This window comes from Salarias fasciatus, chromosome 2, assembly GCF_902148845.1.
Source record: "Salarias fasciatus chromosome 2, fSalaFa1.1, whole genome shotgun sequence".
NCBI lineage: Eukaryota > Metazoa > Chordata > Actinopteri > Blenniiformes > Blenniidae > Salarias > Salarias fasciatus.
This window is the reverse complement of record NC_043746.1, coordinates 5,513,504-5,527,101: the sequence shown is the minus strand read 5'-3', so window position 1 is coordinate 5,527,101 and position 13,598 is coordinate 5,513,504. Positions and strand designations below refer to the sequence as shown.

Below are 13,598 nucleotides of genomic sequence, written 5' to 3'. Positions count from 1 at the left end.
GACATCGTCAGAGAAAACACAGCCGTGGAGTTCCCCGGAAGGGGTCGCAGACCTCAGGTTGGGAACTACTGCACGGATGAATTCACTCTTTTATTTATAAGTGTCACCCGATCTCCCTGGAAATGATCATTAACGGGGAAGGGCAGCATCGCTCAGCGTGGAGAGCATGTTGTTCAGGTTGCTGATGGTTCAATGCCCCATCTCACCCTGTGCATATCTCAAACTGTCCTTGGGCAGGACAGAAAACCAGTGTGTGTGTGTGTGTGTGAGACTGTGATCAATGTAAAGCACTTTGAGATGCCTGACGTGTTAAAAGCACTCTATAAAATTAAGACCATGACATTTTTGTACTTAAAATTTACATTCAATGACATTGTTGGCTCCATTCTCCTCGTTTACATTCCTATGTGTTTAATATTTCTCCTTTATTGTCCCTTTATTTAGCTTTCACTGGCTCTCATTTACTGTTTTCCTATTCTAATTTACTTTCACTTTTCTGCTGTCTTTTTGAACAGTTCCATCCATGTCATGGTATTGATCACGGTGCCCTTATTGGCCACTGAGCAGCTGCTTGTTATGCTATCAACCAATCAAAAAGCAGCATCCCAGTACAGTTGGGTGTGTAAGGAGCCACACAGGGGCTGCATTGAGTCTCACACTCGCCTTTTGGGTACGAATCCAGGCCAGGGCCTTTCTGTAGGGAGTTTGCATGTTCACTGTGAATTGACTGGCAACATGTGCAGAGTGTAGTCTGCCTCCACCCACAGTGAGCTGGGTTTGGCTCCAGCACCTCATGACCCTAACCAGGACAGAAGTATGGATGGGTGAATATGATCCATGGACATGTTCAAGACGACTGGTTGAAGGCTAAAGTGAGCATCAGACTGGGAATGAAATGTGTTTTGAGGTACCGCACAGCAGTTCTCTGGTGTAAGATGCCCCGCTGAAGGGTTGAAAACAACAGAAAGACAACAGGCACTCCAACATACAAGCAAGAAATATGTAAATATGGACACTAAAAGATGAAAACACTGGTTGAACTTGGTAGAAACTACAATTTTTTTTGTGGTTTAAACACCAAAGTCTACCTGAGGGCTGCTGATCATGTTGTCCCTTCTCTGAGCACAGTGTACCGTCCTGTGATGATACCCTCCATCAGGACTGTCTTCTATACCACATACGTGTTACAGCGAGTTGACTTTACTCACACAGCCTCTATCGTCAAAGAGTTTCAGTCAACATAGCCTCCTTTGGATGTGTTGCAGTTGGCATTTCAATTCATATATGTGCAGCTGACAAATCTGCAGCACCTTCAGAATACCTTTATTTCAATTTGGAGCAAAATCTCTAAATAATCTCTGAGAGACCACTGTGCTGAACTGAAGCCAGCTCTGAGGGGAAACGGAGCAGCCCTTCAAGTAAAGTGGATCTCAGCAAGAAGAGCTGATCTCGGGGCTGAGAGCCAGAGAACAACACTATAACTCAGGTATTAAAGTGTGAGACGGGCCTTCCCTGCAGAGCAGCAGGGAGTTCAACGGGAGCACAGCAGGACGTATTTAAGAATCAGCAATGATTTTCTTTCTCCCCTTTAGATTCTGAGAGAACATCCTAATAAAAATGAATAAGCAGAGGGTAAATCTTTTAATTATTATTACTGAAACAAACATTTTATAAATGATTTTCTTTTGCCACCAGTGTAGACAAATTCAAATGATAAAACAAGCTTTCATCCAAAACCAGAAGTGTAACTGCTGCAGAGGATGTATAAAGACGTACAAGATATTTCAAATTAAATCCAACTCGAAATTTCAGTGTCCACAAATTTGAAGTATTACATAAGAATTGCACAATGTGAAAACTGTACTTCTGTGTTTGTAAATGTACATTTTTTTCATGTTTTGTGGAAACTATTGAATGAATGTTTATTATTATACTTCTATCAACTAAAAAAGTTGGAAAACTTTTTTTAAAAGGTATATATTTATTCAGGTCAGGAATTATTAATATTTTATTCTGTGATCTGCCAATGTTTCATTCTATTAATATTCAATTTTTTGTGGTGTAGCTGCAAAGAATCACCTACTGGGATTAAAAAAATTCTACTATATCTTAAAGAAACTAGAATATATTCAGAAGTGTAGTTGTATATAGATTGTTATGCTGTCGCTTTACCGATTCAGTCCACTCCATAATAAATTTTTACTGCATATTTTATTAATTGAAATGCACATTTGGTCTGTAAACAGCCCCCAAACTCACTTTGACATTCCTGCACCTTCCCACAACCCTCCTCCTCTGACAGTAAGTGCAGAGCAAACAGAGGAGTCAGCTCTCACATCATGACACAGTACCTTGATCCTCGGCATGGTGACTGTCGGGGGTCTCGCCTTGGCCACAAAGCTCTGCGATGAGCCCTTCTCCACCAGGTGTCTGGTGTAGGGCATGTACATGCGACCACTGGGTCCCAACACAAAGTCCTCCCTGAGGGCGTCCACCAACATGATGACCACCCTCTTGAACAGGGGCTGGGGCAGCCGGGACGAGTTGGGGGCGCTGCCTGGGAAAGCAGGAGTAGACGTTAGGAGAGGAGGGGGGAGGGGGGCAGATGATGCTGAGAGAGGTTAATGATGCTGTTAGAGGGGTAAGATGGTGCAGATGATGCTGTGGGGTGGGGGGGCAGATGATGCTGTGAGGGCGTAGATGGTGCAGATGATGATATTAGAGGGGCAGATGATGCTATGACAGGGGCAGATAATGCTATGAGAGGGGCATGAGCTCACCTGCCAGCGGCTCCTTGGGCTGATCTGACAGACTGCTCTTGGACGAGAAGGAGGACTTGACAGGTACGGGGAAGAAGCCCCGCAGGAAGAGGGCGATCCCGACCACCTCGAAGATCAAAATGAACGAGGCGAAGACAGACGAGCGGACTTTCATGGTGTTTGACCTGCAGACGCTTTAAGAAAAGAATAGACTCAACATAGTAAGTTGTAAGCTAACAGCCGACGTGACGCTTTCTGCTCAGTTTCACGCGGATATCGGCTCTAAGTGGAGTCCATGGCGTCTCGTTTCAGATCGACTCACTGGCAGAAGACCTGTCTGACACCAACTAGTCTCGGTAGTGATATATGTTTGTCCGTAACAAGGACTAAAAACACCGGTAGCAGGTGGCGCGCTAACCATTCATAGCAACTTCCGTGTTGTGATAATGAAACTACGGGTCGCGGGTAGGGCCAAAAATAAGAGATGCGTTTAATCCCCTTTCAATAGAAATCACTGTTACGGTGCTTGAATGATACTCGATTAAAAGAAAAAGCAATCCACAGGAGAATTTAAAAAAAAAAAGTTACTTTTCACCCACATGTCACTGATTGGAGGTTTTTAATTCACCTTTATAGAAATCTATATTCAACTAGATGTTTTTAAACTTTTTTGGGATGTCGTGGACGTCCACATTAGAATGGAACAGAATAGATTGCTTTATTAATCCCACAAAAAAGTTCTTTGGAGTGTTGCTTCACACAGAAAAGAACACAGAATAAATAGAATAGAAATTAAAAATCAATAAGACTGAATAAAAATGAAGTAAGTAAAATTAAATATTAATATATACAAGGCTAAGTCATAACTGGTATATGCATGAAAGAATGGAACTAGCAGGAAAACATAGCAAACTCTATTTCCAAGAGGAGTTATAGTGTCCTATTGCTACATGAAGGAAGGTGCTCTGTCCATGTTTTGGTGATATGAGTCTGTGGCTGAATGTGCTCCTGCTGTTGACCAGGACAGGGCATGCTCCAGGTGAGCTGATTGGGGTCAAGGGTCCTGCTCAGGGACACACAGTGTTCTTAGTACTGATTTTAGTAAACCTCCATCATATATTTCCATACTTTGTTTAAACATATAGGTTTTGTTAGGTAACTAACTGCATCTTCTGTATTATGACTGCTTCACAAAGATCTTAATGAATGTACTTTATTTTTAAAGCGGTTATGTCATCTATTATGCCAAATGCAGATCAGAATAATAGACTTCTGATGAATGTGAAGAAGGAACCACCTGAAATGCAGCACAGACATGGCATCACGATTCTAAAATACAAGGACAATCGGTAGGCTGAATCTGCTCTGAGATGAAATCGTGATAGGTTTTTTTGAGAAAAGGGGATCAATAAATTTCATTTGCGTCATGTGTCACGCACAGTTCCTGTCACCCCACGCAAACCTCTCAGTGAGATTTCACAGCATACGCAGCAAAAGATCCATCGCCTGGAGGTGCGGGACAAACTGCCACAGGACATCTTTCCTCCCTGTGGCTATTGGACTCTTCAACAGACCCTGCAGAGCAGAGGAGACTCCTCACGCAATGACTTTCTTCTTATACAGTACACCAAAATCCATAGTGAAATTGTGACATTTTAGTATTTCACATTGAATTGCTCACATGTATCGTGTGATTGCAGTGTGAATGCAATACTGTATTGATACTTGTATCAATTAGCAGAAAAAAATAAATATTGCTGTTCTGTTTCACTAAAGACAGCAAAATAGATTTATGTGTGTTGCGTAAGTGCTTTAAAATAACAAACATAGGAAACAAAGAATGCCAAAAATTAACCAAACAGAAAAGCTATGATATTTGTGGATATGAGGAAAGCTCTGATACATCTAAAGGTTGACCTGATAAAAGAATAACTGAAACGTGTTTGTCATCTGCAGAGTTATAATGTTGTCATTCAGGATTGGAGGAAGTGGAGACATGTAGATGTTAAACAGCAGTGGGCCCAGGACAAATGCTTGAGGAACTCTGTGTGTAAAGTCCACCACAAACACGTCGCCATCTGTCAGATAGGATGTGCTGAGCCAGAGGTGGCCACCCACTGCTCCAGCTGTTATAGTGTTATGTAAAGATTCATCAAAATGAAAAATAGTAAAAATTAAATTAAAACTAGCGTTCAGACATTTGTCGAAAAAGAGCTTAAATATAGTTCTGAAAGGTTATGAATGAGTTTTATGAGCCAGAAAGCTATGTGACTGTTCCTCAGCGCTCTGTTAAAGCTTCAGTCATACAGTGTGAAAGAATGTTTTAGCATGAAGGTTTTAGTTTTGCAAACACATTTCTGCTAAGTGTTTGACAAACAAAAATGCCTCAAAATGACTTTTAAGCTGAGTGTTAAACTCTGGCGTCTGCACAGGGAAGATGAGGGTGGAGGAAAATATTCTCCTGCAGATAAAACTGTAAAATGTTAGTTTAACTGATTTCTGCAGGCACTTTCAGCTTGTTGCAGCCTGACACGATTTAGGAATAACAACAAACAGGACCAGCAGAAATTACCTGCTTATAAATGTCATTTTGCACTCGAGAGAATCAATTGCTACCGAGAGTTTAACTTCTTAAGTTCGTCTGAAAATGGAGCTTTTCATTGCCTGCATGAATGTCAGAAGCAACCGTATTGGCTTTGTTTTATTGCTTTTTGAAACTGATTTCTGAAATGTCAGGTTAAAATACTGTCTTCATCCATCTTCTACTGCATTTTCTTCTGTTCAGGATCTTCTTGAGGGCTTATTGCTTTATGCTTATTGATAAACTCGAGTTTATTAATGAGCATAACAAGCTAAACTTTATAAAGAAAGGCTGCAGAGTCATCTTTAAATGATATAGAAAACACTAAAGCATCAAAAATAGCCACAAATATGCAGATGTATCTATAAACTCAGAGCTTCTCTTCAGTCTCGGTGGGAGACGAGGCTGTAAAATCCTCCAGGAAGACAATGGATGCTGTGTTAACTCAGGCTTATTAAAGTTCAGGTTTAATCATCCTCCATTGTCCTGATTAATGTGCTGGAGAGTCAGTGTCATTAATGCGACCTGAGCTTTTCTCGATGTGGCCTGAAAGATCAAGGACACCAATCCTACGCGTTTTCACTCCAGCCAGAGGGGCTCCCAGGCTTTGGATGCTTTGCACTCTGCTGAGGTGCAACCTGTCAAAAAAAGAAAGAAAAAGTGTCCTTCCTCTCTTTCACTGCAGCAGAATGCCACTTAGTCCCTGAATCAGATTTGCTTTAATTTGCCAGGACAGCACTCAGGGACAATGAGATCCTTTCATTAAGCAGCTCCGACTGAGGGGGACGCTCTGCAGCGCTGCATGATTTAAGCCTGACATTAATGGGACCTGAGGCTGATGGAGTCTGATTGGAAATTATCCGGGGAGGGAATTAATTTCCGCTCTGCTGTGGTGCAGTGTTTGAGCTGCTGCCGCCCCCTAGTGGAGAGACCCCGGACTGCACGCATCCGGTCAGTCCATCTCCCTGCTCCATCAAAACAGTGAAAATATCATAAATAGCCCAGAAATACACGAAAAGTACAAGTTCAAGCATATGTAAGTGCTTTCAGTGAGTCATACTAAGGTACTTGTTGGTTCAAATCATGCAAATGAAAAAGAACATCGATGCATACCAGCTGGTAGTTTATCATTTACAGAAATTTAGTGAGAACTTAATCTGATTTAGAGGCTGCTTGATTTTCAAACAGCTAAATGTGTGAAATTCTGGTCTGTGCTGTAGTATAAAATGTATTTTATTACAGGTAAATGACTCAAAATTGTGTAATATATTGACTTTAATTACTGAAATATCCCTAAATGACCCTTTTACTGAGTGGGGTATTGCATTTGGAGGGCTGATTGGAGGGCTGAAACCAGCTAAACGCTGCCAGGGATGTTTGTCTTTCACACAGTCACAGAACAAACTCATTTTGAGATCGTTTCATTTCTGGGTGGAAATTCACTGCCCTGCATTGAAATGCATGTTTGTAACTGATCTGAAACCGTGTTACTTCCTCTCTCAAGTGGAGTTTTCACAACACATTTCTCCTAGAAATCTTCAGATTTAATCCTTCTTCAGAGATTTGGATTCAACTAAAGCATTTGTTTTTAATCAATGAGACCAGAGCCGCCGAATGGGTGAATGTCGGCATATTCAGGCACCAGAACTTTGGGGTAAAATGAGGATTAAGCTCACTGATGGAGGGTTTCATCCTCACACACTTTAAAAAAAGAAACCAGAATCTACACTTTATTATTTAATACATACTTTAATGTTGCCTTGATGGCGTCACAGTTCATTTGTCTTTCCTCTTCAGGACACTGATAAAAGCGTCTTTGGGCACGTCGATGTTTCCGATCCGCCTCATCTTCTTCTTGCCCTCGGCCTGTTTCTTCAGCAGCTTCATCTTTCGTGTTATATCCCCTCCGTACTGTCAGACAAACAGAACACAATCAAATCCAGACGTCTGCGGCAGATTTTGACAGCAGACGACTTAAAAGACAGGACAAATAGACAGACTTACACATTTTGCCAGAACATTCTTCCTGTAGGCTTTAATCCTGGAAGAAACACGCGGCTCGTAAATGCCTGAATCTGTATTTTCTCGGCTCAGTTTGCATTTTGTACGCACGTTTCTCTGGCGAGGATTTTGCTTCCGACGGCGGCCTGCACGGCAATCTCAAACATCTGTCTGGGGATGGAGTCCTTGAGTCGCTCGCACATGGCCTTCCCCGTCCTGTACGCTCGCTCCCTGTCAGGAAAACAAGAAAGCTTTTCTATTGATTGTCCTCATTATGCAAACACCCAAAAACTTCCCTGTCAACAGAAGTAGCTTTAATTTTCTCATCTAAACCTCGAAACTGGAATATTTATCTCTCTCTCTCTCTCTCTCTCTCTATATATATATATATATATATATATATATAACAATAGTTGGTTTTCCTTCCACCAAATGCTTCTCGACCACGTGTGGCGTCTCCACTCGAGGGACGGCATCTCGCCGGGTCCCCGAGTGACCGGTACATTAAACACAGGTCTGCCGCGCGTCGCCGCTTTTCCTCCCTCAGCTTCCTCCCTCACCTCGTCGCAGGCAGAACCAAGTCCTCGTCCGCGGTGTAAAGCGGCGCCGGCTGCCAACAGGCCAATCTCCTAACGTTATCCACAGCGCTGAATGCATTTCATGCTCCGCGGGTTCGGAGTAATTACAACAATAATGAAGGAGCACAGACTGTAACCTTGACAGCTACAATAACAATGAATCTGCTGTGACAGAGGAGGGAGAGCGGCTCCCTGCATCACGCCTCCGCGCACACACTCGCACGATCAGTGCTGGGCGTGCAGCCGGCGCTGCGTCTCAGCCTACCTGTGCACGATCGTGGTGAGTTCCTCCACAGAACGGCCGTTCAGCAGGATGTCCATCTTCACCAGATCGGCGGTCTGGTAGCCGGCGTTCTCATAGTCAAAGCTGTCAACAGGAAACGATGTGGGAGTTTAAAAAGAAACACAGAAATGAGTAGATACGTGATACTCCAAGGGTTAAAGGTCACCTGGCATATCCCGAGGACATGGACTTGAGCACGTCGTAGAAATCCACAACGATTTCATTCAAAGGGAAGAGATACTTCATCATGACCCGCTGGTCGTCGATGTAGATCATGTTCTTCTGGACCGCCCTGCGGTTCTGCAACAGTCAGCCATCAGTCAGTCAGGGCGTCAGGACGGAGGGAAACAGGGTGGAGACGCTCCTCCAAGTTACAGAGGCAGCTGTGGATCCCAGCTGGCATCAGCTGAAGCTACGAGAAGGAAGCTGGAATTCCTGGTTAAAACCTGAGAAGGTGCAGGGAGAACATGCAAACTCCACACCGGGGTGTTCCCCACTACAGCGCCGCTCCGCCACACACTGCACCTGATCCGACCGTTTCTCTTCTGTCGTATGTTTGTCTGCTGTTCTCTTCTTGCTGGAGGTAATGATGCCAACAGCTGCATCGCTAACTTTATAACTAAAACAGATTATTTTTTACTCTTATCTTCCTTATGAACCTTATCTTAAAAGTAAAACAACCAAATCTAATAAAGATGACTGAACTTCAAATTTTTTCCCACAACAAATAAACTGTCTGCTTCTCTAATTTGGGCGACCACTGCCCCAAATTCAATGTACATGATCTTTGATCTTCATCTTATTTCACTCATTTTCCTTGTTTTGTTCTAATCTTTTGGGAACTTGTGATATATTGCTCTGTGACTTTACACATTCAGAAAACAAACAAGTACGCCAGTAGGAAAGAGCGTGAGTGTGTCTGGTGTTCTGTCTCTGTGGGTCTGTGATGAAGAGAGATGGATGGATGGATGGATGGATGGATGGATGGATGGATGGATGGATGGATGGATGGATGGATGGATGGACGGACGGACAGAGTCTCTCACCAAGCAGAGAGTCATGATCTTCCCGGTGTACTCGTCTGGAGCCAGGATGGTCCCCAGCACCATGGGCTCCAGGTACTCCGACACCTGCGACCGGTCAGGGAACTGAGCCGGGTTGACGATGGTGATCTCCTCACTGCCGTGCTCCTGTGAGCACAAGAGAGACGTGGAATCTTCCTTTGAATCAAATCTTAAAAGAAACATTTGTACTGGAATTCAAAACGGCTTCAGAAGCTTGGTGGTGTAACGGCGTTTTCTGACATGTAGGAGGAAACTGTTCTTACATTAACAACAACACTGTTACCCAGCAGCACTCTGAAACAACCCAAGATCCCGGATCTGTCATCGACTCCGAGCTGAAACTTTGCCGAGCGTCTGAGACCGCCGTCGGGGCCGAGCGGCAGATTTACGAGCGGACGCGGCTCTTACCTTGATGAGTTTGGCGGAGGAGAGCACGGCCCTGTAGGGCACGGTGGGCGCCGTCACGATGACGGAGGCGTTGTACTCCTGCTCCAGCCTCTGATTGAACACCTCCATATGGAGGAGGCCCAGGAACCCGAGCCTGTGGGGGGGGGGGGGGGCGACAGGTGCGCCAGGTTTATAAACCATCTCCATTTTAATCACAAAGAGTCTCTCTGGAAAAGATTCAACAGACACTAAAACTCAGGGCTTTTTAGCAAAGTCTCTCACTTCCAGAACAACATGAAGCACGGCCAGTAACAACATCAAACCCACATTATCCGGATCCTTTTATGACCCCTGATGATAAACTATCTCTCACTTGGCCGCCGGCGCCGAATGAAGAAGTTGGAATTCACATCACAGGTGTCTGAAGGTTGCGTGTGTTTTTTTTTTCTCTCACAGCCAGAAAACACGATTTTAATTCTCTACATCGGGGATCTGAATGGAGTTTAAATGCGTTTCCTCCACAATCAGCTGAATGTGGCATTGAAAGGAAAGATGAATTAATGAATCTAAGAATTAAATCTAGCTTAAAACAGTTTCTAACTTCAAACGGCGTCAGTCCATCCCTGATCTGCTGAAATAGGACGATCCACATTAACAGAGCGGACTTGGTTTGTTTTGCAGATGGACTAAAATGTTGGACTGAGCTGCTTTGGTTCAAAACTTCAAATCAGAAGGCAACAAATTCACAGATTTAGGTGTTTGAGGGTTTTCTAGAGCACAAGAGAAAGTCAGATTAATGTGTTCTGTCAGAAATGCGGCATTTACTGGCATTAATTGGATTAGGAAAAAAACAAGTGGCATTTTGTAAATTCTAGGAACTCAAGGCCAACAAATCTCTCTATCCAGGTAAATTTAAACTGCAGGTTCTGTTTTCTCTGCGGTGCTCCGCTCATCGGTGCCGACCTCCACCCTGCTCCCAGGGCCAGGCTGCTGTCTCTCTGCACCGTGACGCTGGAGTCGTTCAGCGTCAGCCTATCGATGGCGCTGCGAAGGCCGGGATACTCCGACTGGTCCACTGGATACATGCCTGAGGAAGAACACGGAAAAAAAACATTTACATGGAAAGCAGCGGCCGCACCAATATTTCAGATCAGCTCGTTAAAAAGCTCGTGGTTTGTATCTGGAGGCAGGAGGAGCGTCTCACCAGCGAACACCATGGCTTTGGCCGGTTTGAACCCCGGCAGCGGCTCCACCGGCTGCTCCTGGAGGTACAGAGTGTCGCCAATCTGAGCTTCTTTCACGTCCTTCATCCCGGCGATGATGTAGCCCACCTGGCCCGCAAACCTGCACCAGAACAAACGCTTCGAATAAACAAGGAACAGCTGCTTCTTTGAAGGCTGCACAATATATTCTGACCTTATTTGCAACATCCGCATTATAGTGTGACTAAACTATGTCCCCATTTTCTTTCTAGTTTTTACGCTTTATAAAGCTGTATTCCACCGTTCGTTCTGTAAATCCCTGTGAGGTTCGTCAGTAGAAGCGAGGCGGCGGAATAGCGGATGAAAGCTGCTCACAGCCGCTGTGTCGGGTGCTCGTCTGGCCGCAGCAGGCCCAGCTCGTTGACCTCGTAGGTCTTGTTGAGATGCGCCGACACGATTCTGTCCCCTTTTCTGACCCGGCCTCCGAACACGGCGATGTTTGCCACCACTCCTCGATAGTGGTCGAAATTGGAGTCGAACACCAGGGCTTTGAAGGGGTGGTCGGGACTGGCCACGGGCCTGCAGAGACAAAGACACAGAGGACGGACAACAAAATCACCCTCTGACCGCAGCCGACCCGACGTGACCCGAATGAGGAAATGAAAGCCGTCTTACGGGGGGATCCTGTCCACCACCGCCTGGAGAACTTTCTCCACGTTCGTTCCCAGTTTAGCTGAAATCTGACGGCATAAAGAAACACTCCTCAGAAACGCAGTGAATGATGGAGTCGAGAGACGCTGGCGTGTCTCCTGCCTCACCCGGATGCACTCCTCTGCAGGGATATCAAACACCTTCTCAATCTGGGACTCGGCTCGCTCTGGATCGGCGTTTTTCAGATCAATCTGAGGAGGAAGGACACGGAGTTGCTGCCTCAATGAGGGGAAGGAGCTCAGGTGGAGCTCTGCGGGTCTGACCGTACCTTATTGATGACTGGAATGATCGCCAGCTGGGCTTCAAACGCCAGGTAGAAGTTAGCGACCGTCTGAGCCTGGATGCCCTTCGCACGACAAGCAGACGTTAGCGGAAGCGTCACGCGCAGAAATAACTGACGGAGAAAACGCCGTCCGGTACCTGATTCGCATCCACAATCAGCAGGACGCCCTGACATGCCGAAATCGAACGGGACACCTCGTAGCTGAAGTCGACGTGACCCTGCGGGGAGGAAAGACACGAGCAAGAAGGACTCTGACTCTGCAGCCGTGCAACAGAGGTGACACTCTGTCAAACATCTCAGATTACAAACTGAGTTTTTTAGGATTCTATGACCAGAAGCTGAGCTGCTGAGTGAAAAGTGAGGACGCCTTGACGCTGTACCGGCGTGTCGATGAGGTTCAGGAGGTACTGCTCTCCCTGGTGGCTGTAAAACAGCGAGGCCGTCTGGGCCTTCACCGTTATCCCTCGCTCGCGCTCCACCTGCAGCTTGTCCAGCACCTGCTTGTTCTTCTCCGTCTTTGCAATGGCACCTGTCCACGAGAAGACCAGAACGGAACCTGACCGGCTGAAACTGATGTGGATCTACTGTCAGCAGCAGCATACACTCCCTCTGCACCTCATTAGGACACCGCTATTAACACCTGCTTCTTATGTGTTACAATATAAACCTGTCGTGAAGGAATGTGTGAAAGAATGCGATTTGTGTATGTAAAGGGGGGGAGTCCTCCACACAGTGAGATGTGGTTTACAGTGAGTTTATGCCCACCAGTCAGCTCCAGCAGCCTGTCAGCCAAAGTGCTTTTTCCATGGTCTATATGGGCGATGATGCAGAAATTCCTGATCCTGTCCACAGGGAACTTGGACAGGTCAACAGTGTCCTTAAAAGCAACGGGGGGGGGGGGGGGGGGGGGGGGGGGGGGGGGAGAAGAGAGAGACTGAATGGGAAGCAGACAGCAGGGCTGTCTCCTCCTCCCTCTGGTGGGTTTTCATGCTACCTTGTCGGGCTGGCTGCTCATCCTCCTGATGCTGCTGGAGATCACGGGCAGGGTTTTCATCCAGCGGTGTCTGAACACAAAGGTTCCGCTCTGCATCTTCCTCCTGCACAGCTTGAACTGCAGCACTCTCCTCAGCAGAGACAGAGACATGCTTTCTGCTGCACGAAGACAGGACGGCGGGTAAAGGTTAGCTAGCCGCAGCCAGCTGCGGAGGACGTTTATCAAACAAACATGGCAGAAACAACACGGAGACTCCTGAGGCGTCAGAGGACCGTTGGGGGGATGTCCTCGACACAAAACACACGCAACTTAAACACAAATACTCCCGTAGTAACCTGCTGCATGAGTTCTCAGGGAGCTGACATTTTCGGCGACATATTAGCCGCGTGGCATTCTGGGAAATGCAGTGCGGGTTTTTACAGTCAGAGATGATGCACTTCAACAAGATGATGCCTCCGCAGTGACTTCCGGTTTCGTGAAGCAGGGGAAATCAAACAAACAAAAAACGACTTAAAGTTTTCAATGTTTTAAATTTAAAAAGCACGACTTGCTTTTGTTCTGTAATATTGAGATTTAAAAAGAAATAAAGATGAGAAGAAAAAGATAAAGCCTTGTTTCAGTGCGCAGAAATCTACAATGTTAGCTTAGAATTATCATAATGCATTTATTAAATATTAAATACTAAAGATATTGTGGGTTTTTTCTTTTTACAAAAATCTAATTCAGTAATTATATTAAAATAGACTAAGCAAATT

At 45.3% G+C, this 13,598-nt stretch overlaps 2 protein-coding genes across 3 annotated transcripts in view; both read right to left on the bottom strand.

Moving 5' to 3' along the window:
* The window catches only part of LOC115401383 (GPI ethanolamine phosphate transferase 2-like), a 78,171-nt gene extending 74,950 nt beyond the window's left edge, over positions 1-3,221 (bottom strand). Inside the window, 2 exon segments of the mRNA XM_030109530.1 lie at positions 2,352-2,557; positions 2,781-3,221. Coding sequence (XP_029965390.1) covers positions 2,352-2,557; positions 2,781-2,934 — 360 coding nt within the window. The 5' untranslated portion in view covers positions 2,935-3,221.
* Positions 3,222-5,950: 2,729 nt separating this feature from the next.
* LOC115399876 (translation factor Guf1, mitochondrial-like) lies at positions 5,951-13,239 on the bottom strand. 2 transcript variants are annotated; one of them, XM_030107545.1, is made up of 18 exons: positions 12,844-13,239; positions 12,615-12,726; positions 12,230-12,378; positions 11,987-12,067; positions 11,835-11,912; positions 11,674-11,757; positions 11,531-11,595; positions 11,231-11,434; positions 10,858-10,997; positions 10,617-10,740; positions 9,675-9,807; positions 9,249-9,392; positions 8,369-8,502; positions 8,185-8,286; positions 7,453-7,572; positions 7,345-7,381; positions 7,089-7,251; positions 5,951-5,978 (listed from the first exon to the last, which is right to left on the bottom strand). In XM_030107545.1, exons 1-17 carry the CDS (start codon positions 12,991-12,993, stop codon positions 7,117-7,119), a joined length of 1,992 nt encoding a protein of 663 aa, XP_029963405.1. In that variant the 5' UTR covers positions 12,994-13,239; the 3' UTR covers positions 5,951-5,978; positions 7,089-7,116. The 2 variants fall into 2 exon arrangements, with proteins under 2 accessions (XP_029963405.1, XP_029963395.1); XM_030107535.1 differs by lacking the exon at positions 5,951-5,978 and having other exon boundaries at positions 7,065-7,251.
* Positions 13,240-13,598: the final 359 nt, after the last annotated feature.

What these genes read in the sequence shown, in the direction of transcription:
- LOC115399876 (XM_030107545.1), bottom strand. Translation starts at nt 12,993, where the DNA reads ATGTCTCTGTCTCTGCTGAGGAGAGTGCTGCAGTTCAAGCTGTGCAGG. An exon ending in CTGCAGAGGAGTGCATCCGG is followed by an intron (nt 11,596 to 11,673) that starts GTGAGGCAGGAG and finishes TTATGCCGTCAG; the next exon opens with ATTTCAGCTAAACTGGGAAC. An exon ending in CAAAGCCATGGTGTTCGCTG is followed by an intron (nt 10,741 to 10,857) that starts GTGAGACGCTCC and finishes GTTCTTCCTCAG; the next exon opens with GCATGTATCCAGTGGACCAG.